Source organism: Rhinolophus sinicus, chromosome 5 (assembly GCF_057876585.1).
Source record: "Rhinolophus sinicus isolate RSI-liver-muscle chromosome 5, RSI-T2T, whole genome shotgun sequence".
NCBI lineage: Eukaryota > Metazoa > Chordata > Mammalia > Chiroptera > Rhinolophidae > Rhinolophus > Rhinolophus sinicus.
In genome coordinates, this window is record NC_142505.1 from 88,052,819 (window position 1) to 88,079,145 (window position 26,327).

General features: G+C 36.5%; 1 protein-coding gene across 2 annotated transcripts in view; it reads left to right on the top strand.

Annotated features, from left to right (window-relative positions):
• SPINK5 (serine peptidase inhibitor Kazal type 5) overlaps window positions 1-26,327 on the top strand; it is an 83,220-nt gene that overhangs the window by 52,010 nt on the left and 4,883 nt on the right. For both annotated transcript variants that reach the window (XM_019738993.3, XM_019738996.3), the window contains 13 exons: window positions 2,445-2,572; window positions 3,222-3,288; window positions 5,611-5,738; window positions 7,285-7,381; window positions 8,797-8,924; window positions 13,574-13,646; window positions 14,529-14,656; window positions 14,810-14,873; window positions 17,760-17,887; window positions 18,531-18,603; window positions 19,495-19,622; window positions 20,412-20,499; window positions 24,415-24,545. In XM_019738993.3, the coding sequence (XP_019594552.3) occupies window positions 2,445-2,572; window positions 3,222-3,288; window positions 5,611-5,738; window positions 7,285-7,381; window positions 8,797-8,924; window positions 13,574-13,646; window positions 14,529-14,656; window positions 14,810-14,873; window positions 17,760-17,887; window positions 18,531-18,603; window positions 19,495-19,622; window positions 20,412-20,499; window positions 24,415-24,545 (1,361 nt within the window). The remainder of the gene's footprint in view (window positions 1-2,444; window positions 2,573-3,221; window positions 3,289-5,610; window positions 5,739-7,284; window positions 7,382-8,796; window positions 8,925-13,573; window positions 13,647-14,528; window positions 14,657-14,809; window positions 14,874-17,759; window positions 17,888-18,530; window positions 18,604-19,494; window positions 19,623-20,411; window positions 20,500-24,414; window positions 24,546-26,327) is intronic.

Genomic DNA, 26,327 nt, shown 5'->3' on the forward strand with positions numbered 1-26,327 from the left:
TGTCCTTAGTGACTTTGCAAACTCAGAAAATGTATTTGGATCCTCATGTATAAGAGGAGCCCTTCTTCCTTATTCAGTTTATTCATACCAAATCTGATCTAGTTGCCGGTGCATTTGAAAAGAAGTCAATCACCCTTTTCTCCACTGACTAATGATATTATTCTAAGAAAGAAGTGTATGCAGATTGTTCTGAATACAAACTAGTAGAAGCAGATTTTAGATTTTTCTCCATACCTTTCTGTATAATTGTGTTTAGTTAAAACAAACAAACAAACAAACACCTAGGTTTTCATCTCAGTGAATTCTCTGAGGTTTTGGGAAAATTACTTAACAGCAACATTGAGCCTTGGGCTTGCATCTGTAATGTCTCACGTGGTGATGATGATGACGACGATGATGATAGTGGTGATGGCTATCAATTATTTCATGCTACTGTGTGCCATGTGACATAACAATTTTATGACTGATTGTTTAGTAGCCATTCAAGACATATATTATTATCTGTATTTTATAGAAGAGGACTCAGAAGCTCAGATAAGAAGTTAGGAAATATATATAATTAGTATTTTGAGAGCTAGCAATTAGACCACCAGTTCTGGCTTTTAAAAATTTTTTTATTAAACTGATTGGGGTGACATTGGTTAATAAAATTACGCAGGCTTCAAGTGTACAATTCTATAGTACATCATCTGTATATTACACTGTGTGCTCACCATCCAAAGTCAAATCTCCTTCAGTCACCATATATTTGACCCCCTTTAGCCCGTGGCGTGCTTTAGGTTTTTCACCCTCCATCAATTTGTAATATTCCTACATGCTGTGTCTCACGTTCTCATTTCTCTTTCCCTTTATCCTTTTCTATGTGAAAGATCTCATTTCTTACTGTTTTCCCTCCTCTGATGTTTGCTTGCTACAGTCTACTGTCATCTCACTCAGAGTAAGAACCAAGGTTCTTCTAGGGGCTTACAATACCATGCATGATCTGACCTCTGCCACCTCTCAGATCTCATTTCCTACCATTCTGCACATTGCTACTCTTATGCCAGCCATACTAGTTGCCTTATTGTTTCTTGGACATGCCAAGGATTGATACAAGGCTTCCCATCTTGTGGACTCAATACCATTGTGGTTAAAAACCTGGACTCTGGACTTAGGCTATCAGGGTTCAAATACTGGCTCCATGCCCCTACCAGTTAGGTCAGACAGTTAACACCATTGTGCCATGGTTTTCTCGTTTATAAAATAAGGAGATGACGACAATGATGATGACAATGGTGACGTATATTATTTTTATGAAGTCCTAAGGAACTTATCCACGTGTAACAGCACAGTCCCTCGCGTATCTTTCTAAGTCCTCAGTATTATACATGCAATGAATTTTACCTTCTGTGTGGCTTTGCTCACACTCAGTCATGAATGTCCCTTCCCTCTATCTGTTGAAATTCTGGCCACTTTTCATGGCTCAGAATAAGTATTAGCTGTTCCCTAAAGGTTTTCCCCATTTATACAATATATGTAATAACTCTATTATCTATTATGCCAGCAATTTTCCTTTATTTCTCAATTATATCATCCATTTTATTCTAACTTACGGATGCTTCTATGTATTTCCTCCAAAGAAACTAACAAATCTGCATTAGTATTTTATGGTTGCACTACCCAATTACCACAAACTTAGTGGCTTAAAAGAACACAAAATTATTATCTTATGGTTCTTTAGGTTGGAAGTCTGACGTGGATTTACTGGGCAAAATCAAATGGTTGGCAGGGCTGCATTCGTTTCTAGAATCTCTAAAGGACAATCTGTCACTTAGCTTTTTTTAGCTTTTAGAGGCTCTCCGTGTTCTTTGGCTCTTGGACCCCTTCGTCACTTGCAAAGTCAACAACATTGCATCTCTGACTGTTCTTCTGTAATCACATCTCCCTCTCGCTATCTCTTCTGTCTCACTCTTCCAGTTCTAAGGGCTGACCTTTGTGATTACATGGGCACACTAGAATAATCCAGCATAATCCCCCCATCTTCATTTCCCCATCTTCAATCACATCCGCAAAGTCCCTATTTCCCTGCAAGATAATGTAGTCACAGGTCCTGTGTGTTAGGACTTGCATAAATTTGGGGGTTGGGAGTGTTATCCTGCCTACCACAAATTTCCTTACAAAAGAGAATAATTTATCCTTGATATCTCTCATAGTGCCTAGCAGAGAATAATATTTGAATTGAGTTGAAGTTCTTTTAATGAGATGCACAACAGCAATCTTATATTCCAAATAACATGTGACCCGGGTCTCTGAAAAGCATCGTGGCTAATATCCATCTTCTGCATCACCTTTTCCACACATCCTTTATGTCCTGGGGCATTATATGATAGTTTTCAAAGGAGTAATATGGAGGGAGCTTTCCAGTATTTAATTACCTGGTTCTTAAATCCCTTCTCATTTGTCAGGAGCTGTGCAGTGAATACCGTCCATTTTTGAGGAACGGACGACTTTTCTGCACCAGAGAGAACGACCCCATCGAGGGCCCTGATGGGAAAATCCATGGCAACACCTGCTCCATGTGTGAGGCCTTCTTGTGAGTTGAGCCACGGCCACTGCCACTGCCGAGTGTAGAAGAAGACGGGCCTGGGCTGGGCGAGAGAGATGTCATTGAAGGTTTTCTCTAGGACGTAGAACATGAAGGCTATCTTTGCACTGAGTTTGGGGATCTACTATGATAAAGCCATATAGTTAGCATATTTCTTTGTAGTGTTCTCGGTGTTCTGAAAGGTACTTGCGTCACCATCAAGGGAGGACCACATGCTAAAGACAAATTCTCCAGAGTTAATGGCCTGCAAGGATCTGTTCTTCATGTACATACTGTCATGAATAACACAAAGATGTACTGATTGGGTCTAACCAATTGAAAATATGCTAATATCCACCCACTATTTTTAAGTATTCTAGCTGCTTTCTGGGGAGGACAGTATATTTTCTAAAAGAAATATTATAGTGCAAATTTATTTACTGGTTTGCTATGACATTAGTATCTTATTCTCTAAGTAACATTAAAAACAAGAAGAACAATATGTATGGGTGTGCATTTACCTTTCTACTCCCAAATTACATTGTTAGAACTATGGAAGTAATGGAATATTTTTATCTAGAGATATTTCCCCGTTGGGATAATATGTATTGGGAGCTAGGAATCATTCACACCCCTCCAACGCCCTCCTCTCTTACAGCCAGCAAGAAGCAAGAGAAAAAGAAGAAGCTGAATCCAGAATAAAAGTTAAGAGAGAAGCTGAAAAGGTAGCTGTCATGGAAGGTTCATACCACAATGAAAGGATGAGGTTTTGCAGTTTCTCTTTCAAAATAACTCATGAGATTACTGAAAACCTATGTGAAAGAACTCAAGGTTCATTTAGTCCAGGGGTTGACATACTTTTCTTAAAGGGCCAGAAAGTATTTTAAGGTGTGACACAAATACTCAACTTTGCTGTTAGAGCTGTAAAGAAGCCAGAGATCATATGCAAGCAAATGGGCATGGCTGTGTTCCAATAAAGCTTTATTTTAAAAAAAAAGTTGATAGGCCAGATTTTGCTCACAGGTCATAGTTTGCAAACCTCCTGATTTACTTCATTCCCATACTTTTAAATGAAGATTTAAAATGAGAAAGAAAGAAGAACTTGCTTAGAAAGGTAGTGGGAATATTGGTGTCAGAATCCATATCTTCATATTCCATAGATTTCATAATTGAAAAGTGGAAACAATACAATTCAAACCTAGACTTCCTGACACCAAATCTAGCATCATTTCTAACATACTGTGTAGTTTTAGATGACTACATTTGGTCAAACCAGATGTGTTTCTTATTTTACCTTTAATTATTTCTGGTGCCAGCATTTGGGGAAAAAAAGAAAAGCAACTTTCCCAAATACTGTTTTCTTGATTTCATAAAGGTTGACTCCAGGTATATTTTTCCAGGTTTATGGTCATTTCCTTGCCCCTATCAAAAAGTTTTGATATTAAAAATCATTTCTAAAGAAAAGCATCACATTTGGAATTCTCTATGATTAGTTTGTTTACAAGTGTATTTCCCACAATTGTAAGTCTGAATTTAAAAATAGTATGCATAGGTCATATGACTCACTTTCAACATCTATAACAGGAAATTCTTCAGAATGAGACAATTTCTGATTTCACGTTAGCTACTATCAACAAACTATCTTCTCGTATCATATTTCTTTCACTAAATATGACCAATTAAGGAATCTGGCAGTGAACCTTAAAGCAGAGCTAAGAGAAAAACTCACGTTTGTCCTCATTGAGTTTCAACTTGAACTAAAAGATATAACAAACAAACAAACAATAAGAAACCCCCACAAATGCAATTCCAATTGCCACCAGTAATTAACTGTATGATCTTAAGTGATTTGGTTATTCTCTCTCAATTCCTCATATAACTCTGGAGCTAACATTTACTGAGTACTTCCTAGATGTTAGTCATTGTCTATATACATGCGTATATTATCTCACGTTATTCTCACAACAATCCAGGACATATATTGAACACTTAGTGCATACTGGCCATTATTATTTTAACCAGGTGGAATAGATTCTATTATTATTTTCATTTTATAAATGAGGTAACTGATGTACAGAGAGGCAACACCCCTCAGCTGAGGTCTATTGGTGGCACATTGGAATTAAAATTAACAATCGGATATAGTTGTCAACACGTTAGTGCTTGTCCAGACATACCTGGAATATTATGTTAAATTCTTTAGGAAAGGGGAAGAATTCAGCATAAGAAATGATACAGATGATTGAAACAGAATGACTGAAGTATCTGAAGAATGTTTAGCTCTTGGAAAAGAACATAGGGAGTTCTGGGAGAAGGACAAGAAAGTTTTCTCCACACATCTGAAGGACTCTCATGTGGAAGGAGAAAAATATTCTCATTTTCTCGGAGGGAAGTAAAATGCTCTGACTTTGCTTACTGGTCTGAAGAAACATATTCATCCCAATTGCAGTGACATCTTAGAAAAATCAAACCCTAAGAGTAGGGATCCTGTAGGACTTACTATTTTTCAAGATCTCCCAAAAGTAACACTATGGTTAATTTGTAGGAACTATCTAACAGAAATTTTGGAATGAACTATCTGAAGGCTCATGAACTTTTTAGTACTGCAGGTGTGCCAAAGCAAATTAGACAGCTTCTTGGCAGGCATGATATAAAGGGGATTGAGATATCATATGGACGGTTGGACCAGATAAACTTTGAAGTTCTGTCTGAAGTTGAATTTTTTTGATTCTGTGGCATGTTCAATGTTGTCATTGCACTATAACAGAGATGGACACTAAAACCCTGAGTAAGGAATGTGACCAGTCATCAGAGAACCTACTTTATTAAAAGATTCCTGCTTGTTTGTGATTGTAGGTTCAGTATGGACTTGGGGGCTAAATCTCAAGGAAAATAAAAGAGAAACTGTCTTTTAAGTCCTGTGTGCTTAGTAGGAATTGAACGTAACAATTGCCAGGAAAAAAAAAATCCTTCGGTCATTTTCCAGGAACCCCACAAAGTAATTTCCAAGAAAATACCCAAGCTCTTGCCTTTTCTCCTCCTTTTAGGATAGGTGCAATGAATATCGGAGCCTTTTGCAAGATGGAAATCTTTTCTGCACACGAGAAAATGATCCTGTGCGTGGCCCAGATGGCAAGACCCATGGCAACATGTGTGCCATGTGTAAATCAGTCTTGTGAGTGCACAAACGAAGCTCCTGCTGTGGGTTGACAGAGTTGGGGAGGCAAATAGCCAGGAAGATAATAAATACTGTTTGTCCTTCCTTTACATATAAAAGCAACAAATAATTATCTGTAAAGCATTTTTAGGTGAATCTGTCTTTATGAAGGTTAAGATTCACAATTCTAGAATTAGCCAATATATGACTAAGTTATATTCTCCGTTAGTTTTGGGGGAAAGCCTATCAATAGATCACATCTTTCCTGATAAAATTCTAAATCCTTTGCTGTCAGTTCAATCCCTTCTCCGGATTGTTTTATAATTCCTATTGGGAAGAAAACACACAGATGTTACCAGCAATCTAACTCTTCTACCTACAGTTTTAAAAATATCACATTTTCAGGAAATGAAAAATTGCTTTTTACACAGTGTTTGGAAGTATACCTAAAATATTTGTGATTCAACAGTCATTTACTGGACATCTATAATGTATAACATGCTTAGTGATTATACAAAGATGAATGAAACAGTCTTCCTAGAAATCATAGCTATTAGAGATTAGACTTGGACTTTAGTTAGTATAATACAAAGGGGAGACAGAACAATGAAAAATGATGTGTGCAGTGTGTTACGGTACTTCAGGGAAGGAAAAGTTAATAGAAAGTTTTTTGGAGGAATAGAACTGGACTTCCTCATTGGGATACTATCTGGGCAGTATTGGAAGGAATGAGAGGAAAAGAGGAGGACGGCATAAGCAAAGACCTAAAATTAAGAAAACTGTAGTATGCAAAATACAGGTTATTTAGTGGAGTTAGAACTTCGCCATTTCACCAGCTTTGAATGCCACATCAAGGATTTTGAAGTCAATTCTATGTATAGTGGGACGCTGAAATTTTTAGGTAGGAGAGGAAGTGGCATAAATATGGTCTTTTAGGAAGATTCGTATGTCAGCAGTAAGAAGGAGAAAAAGAGAAGGAAGGGACTAAAAATCAGAATGCTGCTGGTGGTGGTAGGGGTCTGTTATGACCCGGTAAGAAGTAAGTAGAGCAAGGGAAATAGGACAGAAAGTGAGCGGGTCATCATGGGAGACGCTGTGAAGGTGAAATGAATGTGGCAACAGCTATCTGAGCTGAAGGAGAGGGAGCAGTTAGAGATCATTTCAGTGTTTTGTTCTTCATGAAAGGCAGAAAATCCAGGAGGAAGAACACATTTCATGGAAAAGAAACTTATTTTGGGACCTCTTGATTATGAGGTATTTGAGAGCAATCCAGCTGGAGATTCACAGAGAGCATTTAAGAAATTCTAATTAATTACTCACCTGCTCTTGCTTGTGGTTATATAAATATTGGTTTCCTTCTACTGAGATGAGGTCTCTTCCAGACGAAAGGACCCCATGGAATTCATCTTTTTATTTTCAAAGAGGGCCTGCAACATAGTAGATGTTCAGTAAGTGCTGGTGAATTCTATGCCAATCTAATCAGGTCAAATGATGAGAAACTCATGGAAATGCACTCCACTCTCTGTAATCTACTATTCCCTACCTCCCACTTTCTGATTTCCAGCCAGAAAGAAGATGAAGAGAGAAAGAGAAAAGAACAGGAAAATCAGAGAATTGCTACAGGGCATGATTCCAATGGTGGTGAAAGAGGGAAAGCTCAGGTAAGAGCACCTCTACTTTTCATAACCTGTGTGGGCTCAACCCACAGTGGGACCGTGACATGGCCTGTGGTGAATGGTGAATGTGTGCAGCACTGCATATGAAAGTGTCCTCGGAAGAATGGGAGTGTCCCCTTAAGACTGTAGGGTAGTAAATACCTCAACAATTTTTAGTCTCTCTAGGGCTCATGTTGACTTTTTTCAACCTGGAAATAATTAACATGGCGACCTTATCCCAATCTCCTGACAAGCACTCTCGCTCCTCTTTATATAATCCAGCTATCACGTCAGTAATTTATCTTAGGAGAGTCAGTGGTGGAGATGCTTCCCATCAGCTCTTCATTTTCTTTTATTATTCTCTTTCCCTGAATGGAGCAACTTTTTTGAGGTATAGTTTCTGTTGATCCAAGGTTTTGGAGTCAGATAGTTGGGGGTACAGCCCTGCCCCTGACACTTGGGTCTTATGAAGCATTAAATAGGTTACTTCATCTCACTGAACTCAAGTGTAGCAGGACTCTTACAAGGACAAGATAAAACAGCCTAGGGAAGTGTATAGCATGTCTCCTGAGATATTCCTGAGTGCCAGCATGACAATGTTGCATGCAGGCCCACTCCTTGAGCATGTAAACGCAATTTTGTAAGACTACAGACATTTTATTTCTCTCCTTTGACCTTGGGATATCAAGACCATCTCTTTGCTTCCAGATCCAACACAGGCTCAATATTCGCCTTTGATAAATTCTGGCTTGTCTGTTTTTCCATCTTTTCTCCTTTAGGAGGCTGAGTTCTCACTCTCAAGAGATAGATAGGTCAAGACCCCTTATTTGACTTCTCCATAATTTGCTCAAACCTATCTTCCTTAGCATTTTGCATAACTTTTTGCTCATTTCTTTCTCCCTTCTATCCACAACAGAGGTCAGCTTTTATTCTTTTTATTTTTTTGTAAAAGGCCAGATAGCAAATATTTTAGGCATTGTGGGTTATATGGTCTCTGTTGCAGCTATTCAACTCTGCCACTATTGTGGGAAAGCAGCCGAAAATAGTATTATGTAAGTGAATGAATGCATGAATGTGGGTCCATTTCAAGTTTTATATATAGAACTTTATGTATAAGAATAGGCAGCGGAACAGATTGGTTCTGTAGGCTGTACTTTACTGACCCTTTATCTATGGTATTAACTCCCAGCCAGCTATTCCCTGTATAAAACCTTAAAAGCAACATTATTAGCCGTGACAGCTGACCTCTTAGAACATGGATGATTCCAGCCCCTCTTTTTGTGTAGATAGCAATCCTACAGGTTATATTCCTTATAAGAGGAGGTAGACAGGAACTTTTCTTACTCAAATGGTTTAACACATTTAATAACAATTCAACAGACCAAGTAATCCAGAAGGCCTGCTCTCTTCTCTCTTTTCAGGACCAATGTGCTGAGTTTCGGGAAAACATGAAAAATGGAAGACTCAGCTGTACCCGGGAGAGTGATCCTGTACGTGATGCTGATGGCAAATCATACAACAATAAGTGTACCATGTGTAAAGAGATACTGTAAGTACTTCTCTCAACAGTCATGTCTAAAAGACAGCCACATACTCCTGCTGAATGAATGGCTATTTCTTATTTCCTTAGGGCTCTCTCCATGAAAATCATTCTTTCTGTTAATTCCCAAATGTTATCTCTTTCTCTTGTTTCCCTGAAGGAGCAGTGAGCCCTAGCAAGGGTAGCTAATCAGTGGCTGATTCCTACTCTATGTTCTATCATAATTCTGTGACCCATAAGTGCCATCATCCTGGATAATCGTGCCTATATCCTAGGGAGAGTTTGTGATGGCCATTTGGAATAGTTGACCCACATAGTTCAAGAGAGTTGTCTCTTGTCATGTATGTAGGGCACATTTATTGCATAATCCAGGGTGTGTTCCATTTCTTTTCCCTTGGTGAATGGTACTGAATTAGAGTGCTTTATGAGCCAATTCAACCACTCTTTATTTGTGTTACTGGAGCAAGTAACATAATCACTGTCCATCCCATCTGTATATTGAGGTGATTTTCTAGGTGACCTTGACGGTATCCATCAAGGTATCCATCATGGTTCTAAAATTTGATGCGTGTATTACAATGCTATTAATTGTGGCACTCGATTGATATGTATTTAATAAGTATCTAATGCTTCTACACACACACACACACACACACACACACACACTTTTTTCACCTTTCTCCTTGAAAAATGATTACAATATTGTAGTAGTATAGGCCATATGAGAAAATCTAATCCAAAAGCTGCATTAGATGAGAATTACTGATTTTTTTTTTTTTTCCGTTCAAGGTCTCAAGGGGAAATAAGCTTCAGAGATGAAACTAAAATTCAGTTCTTCTGAACACCAGTCTATGATTTATTCACATTGTAAAAATGCTTTAATAGCAGTAGGGTGGCAGAGTGGCACAGGACCAGGGCTATGGTATTGGATGGCTATTTCAGCTCCACGTTCTCAGACAAGTTATTTCACTTCCTGAGGCTTCAATCAGCTCATATTTATAATGGGGGAAAGGCAACAATAATCATAGTAGCCAATAGTGTTTCTTTTGAAAGTTAAATGAGAAGAGCCACGTAAAACTCTTAGCATAGTGCCTAGCACAAAGTAGGCATGCAGTGAATGTGAGTTGGCACTATTAGCGCTGCCATTAATGTTCAGTAAATAATAGATATCACCATTAACAATAATAAATAATTTAGGCTCCCTTATAATATAACATGTTGTTCCTTTGCACAGCTTATACTTTGCAGATATGACAAACATAATTGAAATAACTTTTCAGTTGTGCCTTTGTTTCCTTCTGCATCACATTTTTTTAATGACTTTTACTATTTTTTTTTTATTAGTTTCAGGTGTGCAATACAATGTAATAGTTAGACATTTCATCCCTCACAAAGTGATGACCCTCCTCCCCCATCTATTACCTCTCTGACATCGCATACAGCTATTATAATTCCATTGACAGTATTCCCTATGCTGTACTCCATATCCCATGATTATATATATATATATATATATATATATATATATATATATATGTATTAAGTTATAGTTGACATTCAGTATTATTCAGTTTCAGCTTCAGGTGTACAGCGCAGTGATCAGGCATCTACACAATCCATGACGTGGTCTCCCTAATAAGACAAGTGCCCATCTGATACCCTACAAAATCTTTACAATATTATCGATTGTATTCCTCAAACTGTCTTTCATATCCCTGTGGCAATATTGTGAGTACAAATTTGTGCTTTCTAGTCCCCTCACCTTCTCCTTCATCCCCACCTCCCTCCCATCTAGCAACCCTCCGTTTTTCCTCTATATGTCTGAGACGATTTCTGTTTAGTTTGCTCATTTATTCAGTTCTTTAGATCCCACATATAAGTGAGATCATATGGTATTTGTCTTTCTTTGTCTCATTTATTTCACTTAGCATAATATTCTCTAGGTCCATCCATATCGTTGCAAATGGTAAGATTTCATTCTTCTTTATGGCCGAGTAATACTCCATTGTATAAATGTACCACAGTTGCTTACTCTATTCATCTACGGATGAGCATTTCGATTGTTTCCATGTCGTGGCTATTGTATATAGTGCCGCAATAAACACTGGGGTGCATAGATTTTTTTGATTTAGCATTTTGGATTTCTCTGGAGAGATACGTAAGAGTGGAATTGCTGGGTCATAAGGTAGTTCCATTTCCAGTTTTTTGAGATACCGCCATACTGATTTCCATAGTGGCTGTACCAACCTGCAATCCCACCAACAGTGCAACAGGGTTCCCTTTTCTCCACACCAGCACTTGTTGTTTGTTGATGCATCACATATTAATAGTGGAAAATTTTGTGAAAGAACAAATGATGATTCTCAGATGTAGAAAATTATTAAGATAAAAATTTGCTGATGTGATCAGCGTCACCTATGTTATACGATACTTACCTGGAGTATTTGACAAAACACAACATAAATGGAATAATTTTTTACAATCTTTGGAAACCATTTATCTGACAATAAATGGTTTGTGACTGTCTACTATGTAACAGGCACAACTCATGGATAAGTATACTTCAAGGGAACAAGACAAAGTTCCTTCCATTATGAATCTATAATATAACACAGGGAGGACAGATTATAAACAAATAAGGAAATAGCTACATAACACAAGGCCAGACGGTAATCAGAAAAATACAGCAGAATAAGGCAACAGAAAGGGATTGAAGTTGCTACTTGTTTATGACGTTCAGGGAAGGCCTGACATGTGAGGGTGACCTATAAAAAGGACTGAAGTGAACCATTTGATTATCTGGAGGAAGAACATTTCAGGCAGAGCAAGAACCAACACAGAGATCTGAAGATTTGTATGAAATTAGCAAGCTCAGAAACACAAAGGAGGTCACTGTATATCAAGATCATTGCTTGGAAAATTGTGAGATATGAGTTCGGAAAGATTATGTAAGGCTTTTTAGGTCAAGAGAAGGACACTAGATTTTAGTCTATGTGTGATTGGAGGCCACTGAAAGTTTTTGAGCAAGCCCTGACTATAACTATAAGTCCACCAAACTGAATCATTCTAGGCACCCTCTTTTTCCAGTAGTTTACTTGATTAAAATTTGATGAATTAATATGTGATTGAATCTTCAGGATATATTTTACTACCACTTCCCTATTTCTTACATACTCAAAGGGAGCTCCCTAAAAATTATGTGTGTGTGTGTCTGTGTGTGTGTGTGTGTGTACACATATTTGTGTTATATAGATTCACACATATGTTTGTTTTGTGGAAAAAACAAAAACAAAGAAAGTTCGAAAGAGAAATATGTGTACTACAGATTTTCAGTATTTGGATATCGGGCAAAATGCATCAGAATTATGTGGCTTGCTTGTGATAAATTAGGTCACTGAATCACAGTCTAGATCTTGTCAATACAACTGTTGAGATGGTTACTGCATCTGAATTTCAAAAAATTGTACAGATGATTCTTAAAGCACCTAAAGACTTAAGGACCACTAACATTAAAAATTTATCAGGTTTAAAAATGATCCTAAGGTACTTTCTAGATCGCTTGTCTCCTTTCTAGGGTTTTGGACTCCATACTTTAAGAAATAATATGATAATAGATTGAGATACATATCAAGGAACTAGAATGGTGAGCCGGTGGGGAATTTAAAAACCGCAGCTCACGATGAAAAGGTGAAAGACCTATGGAAGCTGGACTTGGAGACCTGAAGCTTTCTTTCAAATATCGGAAGGCTTAATATCAGGAAGAAGTAATGGATTCAGCAGGCTTGTTCTGTGTTGTCCTGAGAATGTGAAATAAGACTAAAGGATGGAAGTTATAGGAAGATACATTTGGACACAAATAAAGGGGACTTTGAAATTACTTGAGTTGATCTAACCTACCCGTGATGAGGGTGCTTCTTAATAACTGAGCTGATTTCATTTTTCTTTATGGCTGCATAATACTCCATTGTATAAATGCACCACAGTTTCTTAATCCAGTCATCTACCGATGGGCATTTCGGTTGTTTCCATGTCTTGGTTATTGTGTATAGTGCTGTAATAAACATCGGGTGCATACATTTTTTTGAATTAGAGTATTGGATTTCTCCGCATAGATACCTAGGAGTGGAATTGCTGGGTCATAAGGTAGTTCTATTTTCTTTTTTGAGATACCTCCATACTGTTTTCCATAACGGCTCCCATTAGGGAGACCACCTCAGGGATGATATAGATGATAGATGCCTGATCACTGCACTGTATACCTGAAGCTGAAGCTGAACAATAATGAATGTCAACCACAATTTTATATATATATATATATATATATATATATATATGGTTACAAGAAGTGGAGTTCAGTATTAGGAATAGAGACAGTGGAAATGTAATGGCTGTATGCGATGTCAGAGGGGTAGTAGATGGGGAAAGAAGGTTATCACTGTGTGAGGGATATAAATGATAAATATTTATTACATTGTTTTGTACACCTGAAACTAATAAAAAAAAGGAAAAGAAAAGAAATAACTGAGCTGACTATCCATCATGGGGACAGGCAGAGAGATTCTCTGTGCAGGAACTGGTTTAGGGTACATAAACTCCATGGCTCCTTTGAAGCCTGAGTATGTGTTAACAAGATGACTATTGACTCTTTTGTCTTCCAGGCAAAGAGAAGCAGATGAAAAAAACCAGCATTCTGGCTCCAGATCAAATGGGACTGAATCGGCATCAGGAAAGGTGAGTCATTAACTAGCTTTTGAAAGAATGGTCTTTCTGTAAGTGGACACTTGGCTATCAAAAAGATAGAAAGAGTGTGTCAATGTTGCCAACCAAGATCTTGCCCTTAGTTCGGAAGCCATCATTAATGTAAATATTACTGGTAACTCGTTCAGTGTGGAAATTTAATGCTAAGTGGAGACTTTTCAGTCTAACACTTTACAAAGCTCTCTTATAAATTGTAGTTTATTTAAGTCTCTCAACAGCCTGATCAAATACATTTTTTTTAAATCTTATTTTATAGGTGGGGAAAATGAAGTTTAGCTACATAACAAGTTACTACCACCAGTGGCTTAAAACCACACAAATTTATTTTCATATACATGTGGAGTTCAGAAGTCCTAATTGGGTCTCCCTGTGTTAAAACCAAGGTGTCCGCAGGGCTCCTAGGGGAGAATTTGTTTGTTTGCCCTTCATAACTTTTAGAGGCTGCCTGCACTCCTTGGCTTGTGGCCATCTAAAACCAGTAATGGTCAGTTGAAACTTTGTCATGTTTTATCACTCTGACACTGACTCTTCTGCTTCCCTCTTTCACTCCTAAGACCCCTTGTGATTACATTGGGCCTACCCAAATAATCCAGAATAATTTCTCTATTTTAAGGTTTGTCAGCTGATTAGTAACTTTAATTCCGTCTTGGACCTTAGTTCCTCCTTTTTGTGAAAGCCAACATATTTACAGGTTTCAGGAATTAGGCTGTAGAAATCTTCATGGGCCATTATACTCCCATTTCATAGCAAGGTTAAGTGGCTGCCTGACTCTTAGCCGAAATCTTCAGATTTTCAAGTCCAGTCAAATACTTTATGAAAACAGCCATTTCCAATGTATTCTTTCCTTCTTTTCAGGATATGTGTGATGAGTTTAGAAGCCAAATGAAAAATGGACAACTTATCTGCACTCGAGAAAGTAACCCTGTCCGGGATCCAAATGGCAAAACACATGGCAATAAATGTGCTATGTGTAAGGAAAAGCTGTGAGTATTTTTCAAAAATTGGCCTTTAATTGTGAATCTTAAAGTGTAATAATCATTTCTCATCAGTTTAAGAAAACGGCATTTTTAAAAAGCAGATCTGTGAGTTGTTTGTTCATTTTGGTTGAAATGTTTCTTTCCATTTTTTTCTTCCAGGGAAAGGGAAGCAGCTGAAAGAAAAAAAGAGGAAAATAATAGGACAAACACAACAGAAAAACAGGTAATATATGATAGATATGCTAATACTAAAATTTGGACAGTTGGTTGTATGGTTAATTCATCCAACAAATATTTATGAAATGTCTACTCTGTCAGAGTCATTGTGGCTATAATGGTGAAGAAGAACGACATGGCCAGATCTTGCAAAGAAATATCATGCTAATCAGTACCCTAAGAGCAACTCTGATACAGTTACCATACATTTGTAGGACCAGTGACAATTGTCAAATTGTTGTTATCAAGTGAATTTCTTTTCTGAAGTTTTAAAACAAATAACCAAGCAAACAGATACCAAAATTACAAACAAGAAAGCAAGTATGAAAAACTCGAGCTCTAGGTGATAAATTCTTAAGTGGGCATTACAGTGCCATCTTGTGTTCAGTTTGGGGCCTTAACAAATGATGTTCAGTGCTTTACAACACCAACGCATAGAATATGACACAGTACAATCTCTTCTACCTCCTTTTTTTTTTTTCAGTTAAAGTTTATTGGGGTGATAAATGTTAGCAAAGTTACATAGATTTAAGGTGCACAATTCTGTAATACATCATCTATATATCACGTTGTGTGTTCACCACCCAGAGTCAGTTCTCTCCATCACCATATATTTGATACCCTTTACCCTCATCTACCAGCCCCCTCCCCCCTTACCCTCTGGTAACCACTAAACTATTGTCTGTGTCTATGAGTTTTTGTTTCTTCATTTGTTTTTCTTGTTCTTTTGTTGTTTTCAGCTTTACATACCATACATATCAGTGAAATCATATGGTTCTCTACCTTTTCTGTCTGACTTATTTCGCTTAGCATTATAATCTCAAGATCCATCCAATGTTGTCGCAAATGGTACTATTTCATCTTTTCTTACCGCCGAATAGTATTCCATTGTGTATGATTTATCTAATCATCTATCAAAGTACACTTTGGTTGTTTCCATGTCTTGGCCACGGTAAATAAAGCTGCAATGAACATCGGAGCACATATACCTTTATGGATAAATGTTTTCAGATTTTTGGGGGTAGATACCCAGGAGAGGGATTGCTGGGTCATATGGTAATTCTATTTTTAATCTTTTGAGGAACCTCCACACTACCTTCCATAGTGACTGCACCAGTCTGCATTCCCACCAACAGTATACGAGGGTTCCTTTTGTTCCACAGCCTCTCCAACACTTGTTATTATTTGTCTTGTTGATGATAGCCATTCTAACTGGTGTGAGGTGATATCTCACTGTGGTTTTTAATTTACATTTCTCTGATGATTAGTGATGTTGAGCATTTCTTCACTTTGGAGAAATGTCTCTTCAGGTCCTCTGCCCATTTTTCAATTGGATTGTTTGTTTGTTTTTGTTGTTGAGTTGTATGAATTCCTTATATATTTTGGATAGTAGCCTCTTATCGGAGGCGTTGTTCTCAAAAACCTTCTCCCATTCAGTTGGTTGCTTCTTTATTTTGTCGATGGTTTCTTTTGCTGTGCAGAAGCTTTTTAGTTTGATATAGTCCCATTCATTTATTTTAGCTTTTACTTCCCTTGCCTTTACACTGAAAACTATAAGACATTTTTAAAAGAAATTGAAGAAAACACAAAGAAATGGAAAGACATTCTGTGTTCATGGATTGGAAGAATCAACATAGTTAAAATGGCCATATTACCCAAAGCAATATACAGATTTAGTGCAATCCCCATCAAAATCCCAATGGCGTTTTTTAAAGAAAAAGAACAAAATAATCATCAGATTTGTATGGAACCACAAAAGACCCTGAATAGCCAAAGTAATCCTCAGAAAAAAGAACAATGCTGGAGGTTTCACACTCCCTGACTTCAGCTTGTACTACAGGGCAACAATAATCAAAATAGTATGGTACTGGCAGAAAAAAAGACACACAGACCAATAGAATAAAATCGAGAACCCAGAAATAAAACCACATAAATATGGACAGATAATTTTTGACAAAGAAGCCAAAAACATACAATGGAGAAAAGACAGCGTCTTCAAAAAATGGTTCTGGGAAAATTGGAAAGCCACATGCAAAAGAATGAAGTTAGACTGCTATCTGCGACCGTGTACCAAAATTAATTCAAAATGGATCAAAGACCTAAACATAAGACCTGAAACAATACACTGCATAGAAGAAAACATAGGTACTAAATTTATGGACCTTGGGTTCAAAGAGGATTTTATGCATTTGACTTCAAAGGACAGTCTCTTCTAATCCATCTATGAACTCCAATTATGAAAGTAAAATATTGGAATTTCCCTAGGGAGGTTTTCCCATTAATGAGGCAACTTTTCAATAGGTCTATACTGACTAAACAATATGAAACATTAATAGTAATTATCATTTTTTAAAAAATACTGTATTGGGGATATCTGTTATACATTTTGGTACATGAACGGCTTTGAGAAAAGGCTTTATTGCACAACTTCAGATGATCTCTATAGACCATCTATTCTACCGATAATCTTGGTCAATTTAAATGTTCTTTATACATATATACATAGAAAATGTCCAGATAAAAGTTTACATTTTAGTATGTCTTGCCAGAAGAGCATCTTTTAGTTCATTTCAGGGCTTTTTCTGTGTGGAGTAATGGGTACAGTTGCTGGGAGACAGATTTGGGGCTCAGCCCAATAGAAAACTGTATAAAAATGGTATGGGCTGCCTTAGGTGGTAGTGAAATTCCACTGGAGCAAGACAATTATTTGAGAAGGATGCCGTGGAGAGGATTCTAAGCAGAAATTGACTAAAGTGCCTTTCAAACACATTCCATCTCTATAAAATGTCATTTTCTCTAGATTTTCCCCCCTCAAGTGTTATGAGTTTATATCATGTTTTCAGTGTTTAAGATCAGACTAGTGTAGTAACATCTTTTTTGCTCCTCTTGGCAGGATCAGTGTCATGAATTTCGGAGCATGGTGAGAGATGGAAAGCTCATCTGCACCAGAGAAAATGACCCAATTCGAGGTCCATATGGCAAGATGCACGTCAACAAGTGTGCAATGTGTCAGAGCATCTTGTACGTGAAGAGGTTTATTGATCAATTTGATACGTTGTGCCTGTTGGCCAGAAAATAGTTCCTCTTAATTGAAAACTTAAGGCACTTGACATCACACATTAAAAATATAATAGCAGCTCCTTACATATCAGCTAAGTAACGTGGGACAGGCCAGTTTACTTTGTAGAGCCTCAGTTCCTCCTGTGTATAAAGGGAATGATAATCTCATAATATAGATTTGTAGGGATTCAAGGAGATAATGTAATTTTTAAATGTTTGTAAACTTTAAAGCTGTAGAACTATGTAAAGAACAATCTATACTGGAGAGTTTAGTTGTGATTTAATAAGAAAAAATGAAAAGGAGAACTGAAGCAACTCTCTACATGAAAGACATAATAGAGTCTACTAAGGAAAAACATAATGGCCTTGCAATATATCATTCTGAATAACAATATAGTAACTGAATTTAGGAAAGCTGATAGCACTGCCACAAATTGTGAAAATTCTAACAACCAGAACTCATTAGTAAAGAAAGAATTTCAGATATATTTTAGATATGAGAAAGTAGTGTTAGATTCGCTAATGTTTAGAATCGGAGAAATACTTGGTTAAAAATTTTCAAAATAACCCTGGAAAAACTACACTGTCCTTTTTTATTCTGCAGTGAGCGAGAAGCGAGTGAAAGAAAAGGGAATGATGAAGAAAAACCACGTGACCAGTCTTCAAATGATGCAAAGGTTATTTCTCAAAAGATATACAGAAAACAGTTTTAATTTTCATCCTCAGATCTTCCATTCTCCTCAAGTTTTTGGATAAGGAAGATGTTAATCTTTTGCCTCAGAGAAAATTGATTTTGGCAATATTATCACTTTGGGTTATAAGATTTTCTTTTTCTGACTTGAATATTTAATGTTTTTCTCAATTTTGTAGAGAATTCTCCTGCATTGTGTGTCAATCATTGCTTTAGTCTCTCTTCTTGAGAGAAATGTGGATTGAAAAATAGAGGGCAAAATTCCTTACCACCTCAGGTGCATGCTTATCTGACACTAAATGTGAAATGAGGCTTCAGGGAGCTTGCTGACATTGATTTTAACAATTCAGGCAAGGTAAACTAATCTCAAAGCCTGTCTTTAGCTTCTCTCTTTGATGTCTTTTTTCTGTTTTCTCCAGATCATTTTCTCAGCATCCACAAATCAATAGGTGCATGCATGATGCTGCCTTTTCTATGCACTTTTCAAGACTGCAAAGAAGACATTGTCATTCAGTCCTTTAACAGTGATAATCACACTTGTAGACTTAGATTTTCGTGAAAATGTCCTTTGGTCAAGGGTGCATCTCATGTGGAAAATGGGGGATAGGAAGGCTGGAAGGAAAAGGTAAGGGAGACAAGAAGGTCTATCGAGGGTTTTATGTTTCCCTGCATTTCCAGGACCAGTGCAGAGAGGTTCGGAATGAAGCAGAGGATGGAAAGTTTAGACAGTCAGGGTGTTCCTTGGCCTCCCTTGCCGGGATAAGTGCAGTGAGTCTGAGCCCAGAGCCAAGAGATGACCTCCTAAAACCAAGTTTGAGAAAACCACCAAGCCAAGAAGGGAAACAGCCATGTTCACTTCCCCTTTCTCATATTCTAGGACCAGTGTGGTAACTTTCGGAGGCATCTGAGGAATGACGAGCTCTTGTGCACTCGAGAGAATGATCCCGTGCGAGGAGCTGATGGGAAGTTATACAAAAACCAGTGCTACATGTGCAGAGATGTCTTGTAAGTAAAAGGATCCTGTTACCCCTTCCGGTGGTAGGCGAACTGCATTTTTAGAAACTGCTGTTTAAAATGAACCATAAGATCCTTAAAATAAGTCTTTAGATTCTGGGCCCCGATACAGGACAAAGAATGCCTGAATCTTGAAGACAGTAAATTCACATGTAAATTCTAACCATCATATTTACTAGTTTTCACTTAAAAAAAAACTTTTTTCAACTCTCAGGATCATAGTTATAAGAAATTGTTCCAGAATTTTGTTCCACAACTAGATCAAACCCAACAAAGAAGTGTTATTGTAAAAAAAATAAAAATAAAAAAAAATACAGATTTGACCCCAAGATATATGAAGTCAGTCTCCACAGCTAAGGAATTTGTTTTTAAGAACGGGTCACTGAGTTATTCTGATGAACAACCACATTTGGAGATCAATGGGCATGACAGATAATGATGATGACAATGGTTTTGAAAAACACTGAACACAATAATAATAATCAGTATTCGTTTAGCTCTTTGTAGTGTGTTCCTTGAGATAGGAGTTATCTATACTTTTTTTAAATGTCTTAAAAAGTCTAAACTCAAGGAATTTAAGCAACTTGTCCAAGGTTGCACATCTATTAAGTGATCAAAGCTCCCAGCTGCGTGCTTTTCTTCACGTTATCCTAGTTGTTCTCTGATAGAATGTTCTATGTTTCCATCATATTTTATTAGAATTGCTTACTCTCCTCTGGAAGTTATAGGAGCTAATCTTTGTTAATAAAACTTTAAATTACTTTTTGTTTTCTTTTTTAGTCAGAAAGAAGCTTTGGAAAGGGCAAAACTTCAAGAAAAGCCATCGCACATTAGATCTTCTGAAGAGGATTCCCATATTTCTACTCTGGTAAGAATGACTCTTTATGAAAAGCTACCTTTTTACTTAATTCGCTTATTTTGGGGGCCCTGTTGCCACTTGCCCTCTATAAATCTCATTTTCATAGAAAAGTCTGGGAAAGGCTGATTCAGTACAGCCTCAGGTCCTTTGAGGATTAAATGTAGTTCATGTTTGGTGAGAGTTCTGGAATTAGTCATCAGTGTGTCACTCTTTGAGATTATTAGTCCCATTCCAAGCCCATGTAGTACATTTTTTAATTTGTTAAAAGTGAGTGTGTAATGAATGTGACTTATCTCACAGGTGGTCATGTAAGTGGCTGGGAGCCTCAATTCTGTAATGTCAGCTACCAAAAAGATTCCTCACCCAGCTTCCTCTCACACCCCCTCCTCAAACCAAATCCTTTGCCCAATAGTCTAGAGTGCCGTGCTGACCACTTGGGAAATGCCACCAATCAGTAATTCGCAATAGTTAAAACTTTTTATTTAAAATATAGCCTGATGGCCATCAGTGGTGTATATCTTAGTGTAAATTAGCCTAATTGGATTGCTGTTGTAGAGCTTTGGCAAGGTCAGGAGCAGAAAGGAGGAAAGGGATTATGAGAGCATCATCTCAAAGTGGGCCCTAAAAGGGAGACTTTAGCACCTTGTCAGTGACCCAGAAAGAAGAAAGAAAGGTATCAAACATGAATTTTACCTAATTACTTGCCCGACTTAGCTAGGATAATAGATGACTTGCACTAGTGAAATATATAACAATTACATATGTCCAGTAAATTAGGCACTACACTGGTGATTTCTGGCATGGAGAAGAGCTAGTCACAAAAATCTGTTCTTTTTCCCCCCAGCTTTATTACAATGTCACATATTATATAAGTTTAAGATGTATAACGTGTTGATCTGAGACACTTGTATTTTACAAAATGATTACCACCGTAGCATTATCTAGCACCTCCATCACCTCACATAGGGACCATTTCTGTTTTTGAGGTGAAACATTTAAGATCTACTCACTTAGCAACTTTCAAGTATATAATAGAGTATTATAAGCTAGAATCACCCTGCTTTATATTAGATACCAAAACTTATTCATCCTATAACTGAAAGTTTATACTTTTCGGCCATCTCCCCATTTCTCCCAATCCCAGCCCCTGGTAACCACCATTCTACTCTCTGTTTCTGAGTTTGGCTTTCTAAGATTCCATATATAAGTGAGATCATACAGTATTTGTCCTTTGCCTGACTTATTTCACATAGCATAATACTCTCAAGTTTCATCCAAATTGTCTTAAATGGCAGGATTTCCTTCTTTCTTCTAACAGAATAATATTTTATTTTATATATGTGTGTTACACTGTTAATAAATATATATTTACTATATATAAGTATATTATATTATATTTATATATACATATATATGTATATACACTATATATACACATATTATTTTAGTATATACTCGGGTGCCAAAAATATGTATACAAGTCGACACTTTGGTCAATGTTTCTCAAGCAGTAGTTTGCCATAATTAGAAGTGTCTGGACGCTGATGGTAACCACTTTGAGCACCTCTTGTAATTGCAGAAGTCAAACATGACTTGTATTCATCTTTTGTTTTTAGTACATATTGAATATTACAATTTTAATAGTTTTTTCTTTTCTTAAAATGTATATACATTTTTTTGGCACCTTCTGTATATACTGAAAATCTAATGGTTTAGTCCTACCTTTGTCAGTGATACATAGACGGTACTTATCTAAATTCTCCTTTAATATCTCTATTGATATGGAACTCACTACAATCCAAAGTCCATTTATATGTTTGAAATATTCATCAAAACAAACTAGAAAACAAGTACTTCTTTATGCCTCTGAAATGAATATTAAAAGATTCAATATTATTAAATTTTCTATTTCTTCTTTATGTCTCTTTCAGATAGTGCTTTTCAAGGAATTTGTTAGTTACATCTGTTGTCAAATATATTGGCATGTAATTATTTATAACATTTCCACATTATTCTTTAAATATCTGTATTAATATTGTGACCTCCCTTTTTATACTTAATATTGGTAATGTGCATTGCTTGCCTTTTTGTCAATTTTTCAAATGGCTTATTAATTAGTAATTTTTTCAAACAACCAATGTTTGACTTTGTTCTGTTTTCTGGTTCAAAAATTTCCCGTCTTGATTATTTGGTTTCTTCTATTTTCTTTGAGCTTAATTTGCCTATTTTTTGTCAGCTTTTTGAGATGTAAGTTTCAATCATTGATTTTAAAACTTTCTTTCTAATTATGTAATTATTTACATCTTACCCTCAAATCATTGCTTTAGCTGCTGTGATATGATAGTTTACATTTTCATTATCATTCAGTTCAAACATTTCTATTATGATTATTTTGAGGCATGAGTTATTTAGAGTTCCTAAATACATAGGAACCCCAGTATTATACCACTGTGATCATAAAACGTGCATTTTATGACTTCAGTTCTTTGGAATTTATTGACAGTTGCTTAACAGTTTCTATTTGGCAATAATTTCATGTGCACTTGAAAAGAATGCGTAATCTGCAGTTGTTAGATATAGAAGTCTAACTATCATTTAAGTCAAACTAGGTAATTTTCAAATATTCTATACCTTGGTTTTTTGGTATTTTTTGTCTCTGCTACCAATTACTGAAAGAAGTAAGTTAATATTTCCATATGTTTACAAATTTGCCTATTTATCCTTTTAGTCAGTCGATTTTTGCCTCATATATTTTGAAACTATACTTTAGATACATGCATGTTTGATTTGATATTAATGAATCAATTGTTTTATCATTAGGAATTTTTTTCTTTATTTCTGCTAATACCTTTTGTCCTAAATGGTACTTTATGTGATATTAATATAGATATGTAGCTTTTGTATAATGAATGTTTACATGTATATATTGTCTATCATTTTACTTTCAACCTACTGGTTGAAATATAAAGATATATTTAAAGTATACTTCTTGTAAACATTATATAGTTGAGTCTTTTTGTTTTTCCATGCTAATTATCTCTAGTCTTTAACTAGAGTACTTAGTCTTATTAATATTTAACGTAACTATTGACACAATTATATTTAAATCTTCCATAATTCTATTTTTTAAATTTCTCTGTCTTTTTTTTTTTCCTTTGGATCTATTTTTCTTTAATTAATAAAGTTATTATTATTATCATTATTGAATTCACACTTCTGAAAGACTACAAGGAACAAATATGTTCCATCTTATACATGAAAAAATATATATATTTTATCTTGGGAAATATACTAACAATTAACATATACTGAGCCCTTAGTATGTGCCAAACACTGTGTTCTGCATACATTTAAATGCATTATCTGATTTGATCTCATAAAGCACCAATACGAGACAAGAGCTATTCATGATTTTCAAATGAGAAACTAAGGTTCAGAGAAGTTAGGTAAATCGTTCCTCTAGTTCTGTGGCAGAGCTGGGACTCAAAAGCCCAGGCAGTTAATTAGTATTTACCTCTGAGTCTTTCCTTTCTAGATTACATGTAACTAGTGCCTCCATTTAAGAAAAAAAAAAAAAAGATACTATTTTTGCATGATTACCATCATCCTAGTTTTCTTCCTATGGGCATGCCTCAGTTTCTCTGTGCCCAATATCATGTAGGGTTTCTACTTTCTTATTGCTTTGCTCTTTCTTATTTCTTGGTTTAGCTGCTTACCTTCCTTAGTAAAAATAAGTCAAATCCAGGAGGTTGAATCTACCTATTAATGGTGTGAAATAAATATATGAGTTTGTCTGACCTGTGTTACAGTACCTTTGCAAATCATTTATTCAAATGTGGTGGAGGAAGTCAAGAGGTGTTTTCCCCCAGCTAATCCCTCTTGAGTGTCACTGAAGCAAATCTGATTTATGTTTTGCTTGTTCAGGATTCTGAGATGTGCAAACAGTACCGAGTATTGCCCAAGATGGGTTACCTTTGCCCAAAGGATTTACACCCTGTCTGTGGTGACGATGGCCAGACATACAACAACCCCTGCATGCTCTGTCATGAAAACCTGTAAGTATACAAGTCAAACCATCGTGTCTTCCAGGGTAGATGTTCCTGACTACCCTTTGACCCACGGTAGTGTACCGATAACAGTTTGAGGTGTGCTGCGACCAGTCTACTAATCATAGCAGTTCAAAACTTAATTTTGCAAATGATCTTCATCATATATAAAATAGAAAAGATTTAAGGTTATCCCTTTAATAAAATTGCTTACATCCTTTACTGAGTGGGAGAGAAAGGAAAAAGTGGTGAGGTTATAATTGGAGAAAATCTCGATTAAGCCCATGTTACTTATAGGAGGGCAAACATCATCCATCCTTTGTCTAACAGAAAAAAGTCAAGAATCATTGCAGCGCAGCCTATAATCTCTAGGACCTTATGACTACCTGCTAGTCACGGATTTCACATCCTCCCTGAGTCTTCTTGCAGCAGAAAGAGGTAGCATGCGAAAGAAAGCTCAGTGGAGCAAATAGCAGCCCTGGCCTCTGCTCGCAGATTTATTACTATCTGTGCATCTGTGGGCCCATTACCTCATCATTCTGAGATTCAGTTTCTTCACTGGAGAAGTGGAACCAGGCCTCTGAGCCAACTGACTTCACACAGTTATCGAGAATTATAATTTTTAAGTTAAACACAAAGATTTTGTTTTAATACTTTCGTTATTGGTTGTAGCTTTGTTGTTGTTTTTCTGCTCAAATGCTATCTTACCCTCTCCTCCATTCACATTCCTCAGCTTTTCCTAGCCTCCACTTGACTAGCTTTAAATGAGAGCATAGTGGCAAATCTGAACTTTTCCACCCACCCCACCTCAGACTTACACTGCAGTCCATGCATATTCTTTCTTAGGACTCTAAAGAAAGGCCCAGAATGTGAGGATGGGTCTGATATCTTGCATTCCAAGCCTTGAAAAATATTTGAGTTTCCATTTATTTCTTTTTAAGTCAAGTAGCTCATAAATGAAGAAGCATTCTGCAGTTCATATACTTAGAATAAAATCTTTATACAAGTGCTTTGTGTGTTCTCACATCGTGAACAAGGCACTTTCACATTCAGTCCCTCACTGAATCCTCAGTACCTGCTATAGAGTGGTGTTCTCATCGTTGTACAGAGGGTTAATCTGAGGCTCAAAGAGTCCAAGTAATTTGTTTAATGTCACAAAGCTGGAAGTAGATCATATAGGATTTTAACCTTGTTGATTTGAGGATAATACAGTTTTCTTTTCTTTCCACTACACTACCGTTCTATCCAAGGCAGTAGTTCCTTAAAAAATTGGGAGTCAAAGATTCCTTTGATAATATGCAGAAAGTTACCTCTTTCCAGATCCTACGCCCTACCCCTAATTGCAGTTCTTGTTTGACACCCAAATGTCACCCACATTGATCCTTGGGTTTTGTCCTATCTTTGAAACTTATTCTGTTCTGTTTTAGGATGCACCAAACTAATACACGTATACGCAGATTATATGATTATGTCTCGTTATATTTTGTAAAATATATTTTTATGTATGGAATCTATATTTTCTTTATATTTTACATGTGTATATTTATATAAAATATATTTTATAATCTTTAAGTCACATTATACGTACTCAATAAAGTCAAGGTTCTCTCTGGGATCCAATTTCCCCATCTGTAACACAATGGCTTTCGGACTAGATGATGTTCAAGTTTATTTCCAACACACAGCAGTTCTATGAGTATGAATGAAATGTGACAAAATAGATCCAAGGCTGGGGAACAAATCTGGAGCTAAATCAGAAGACAGAGACTAAACCTGGATTATGCCTACTGG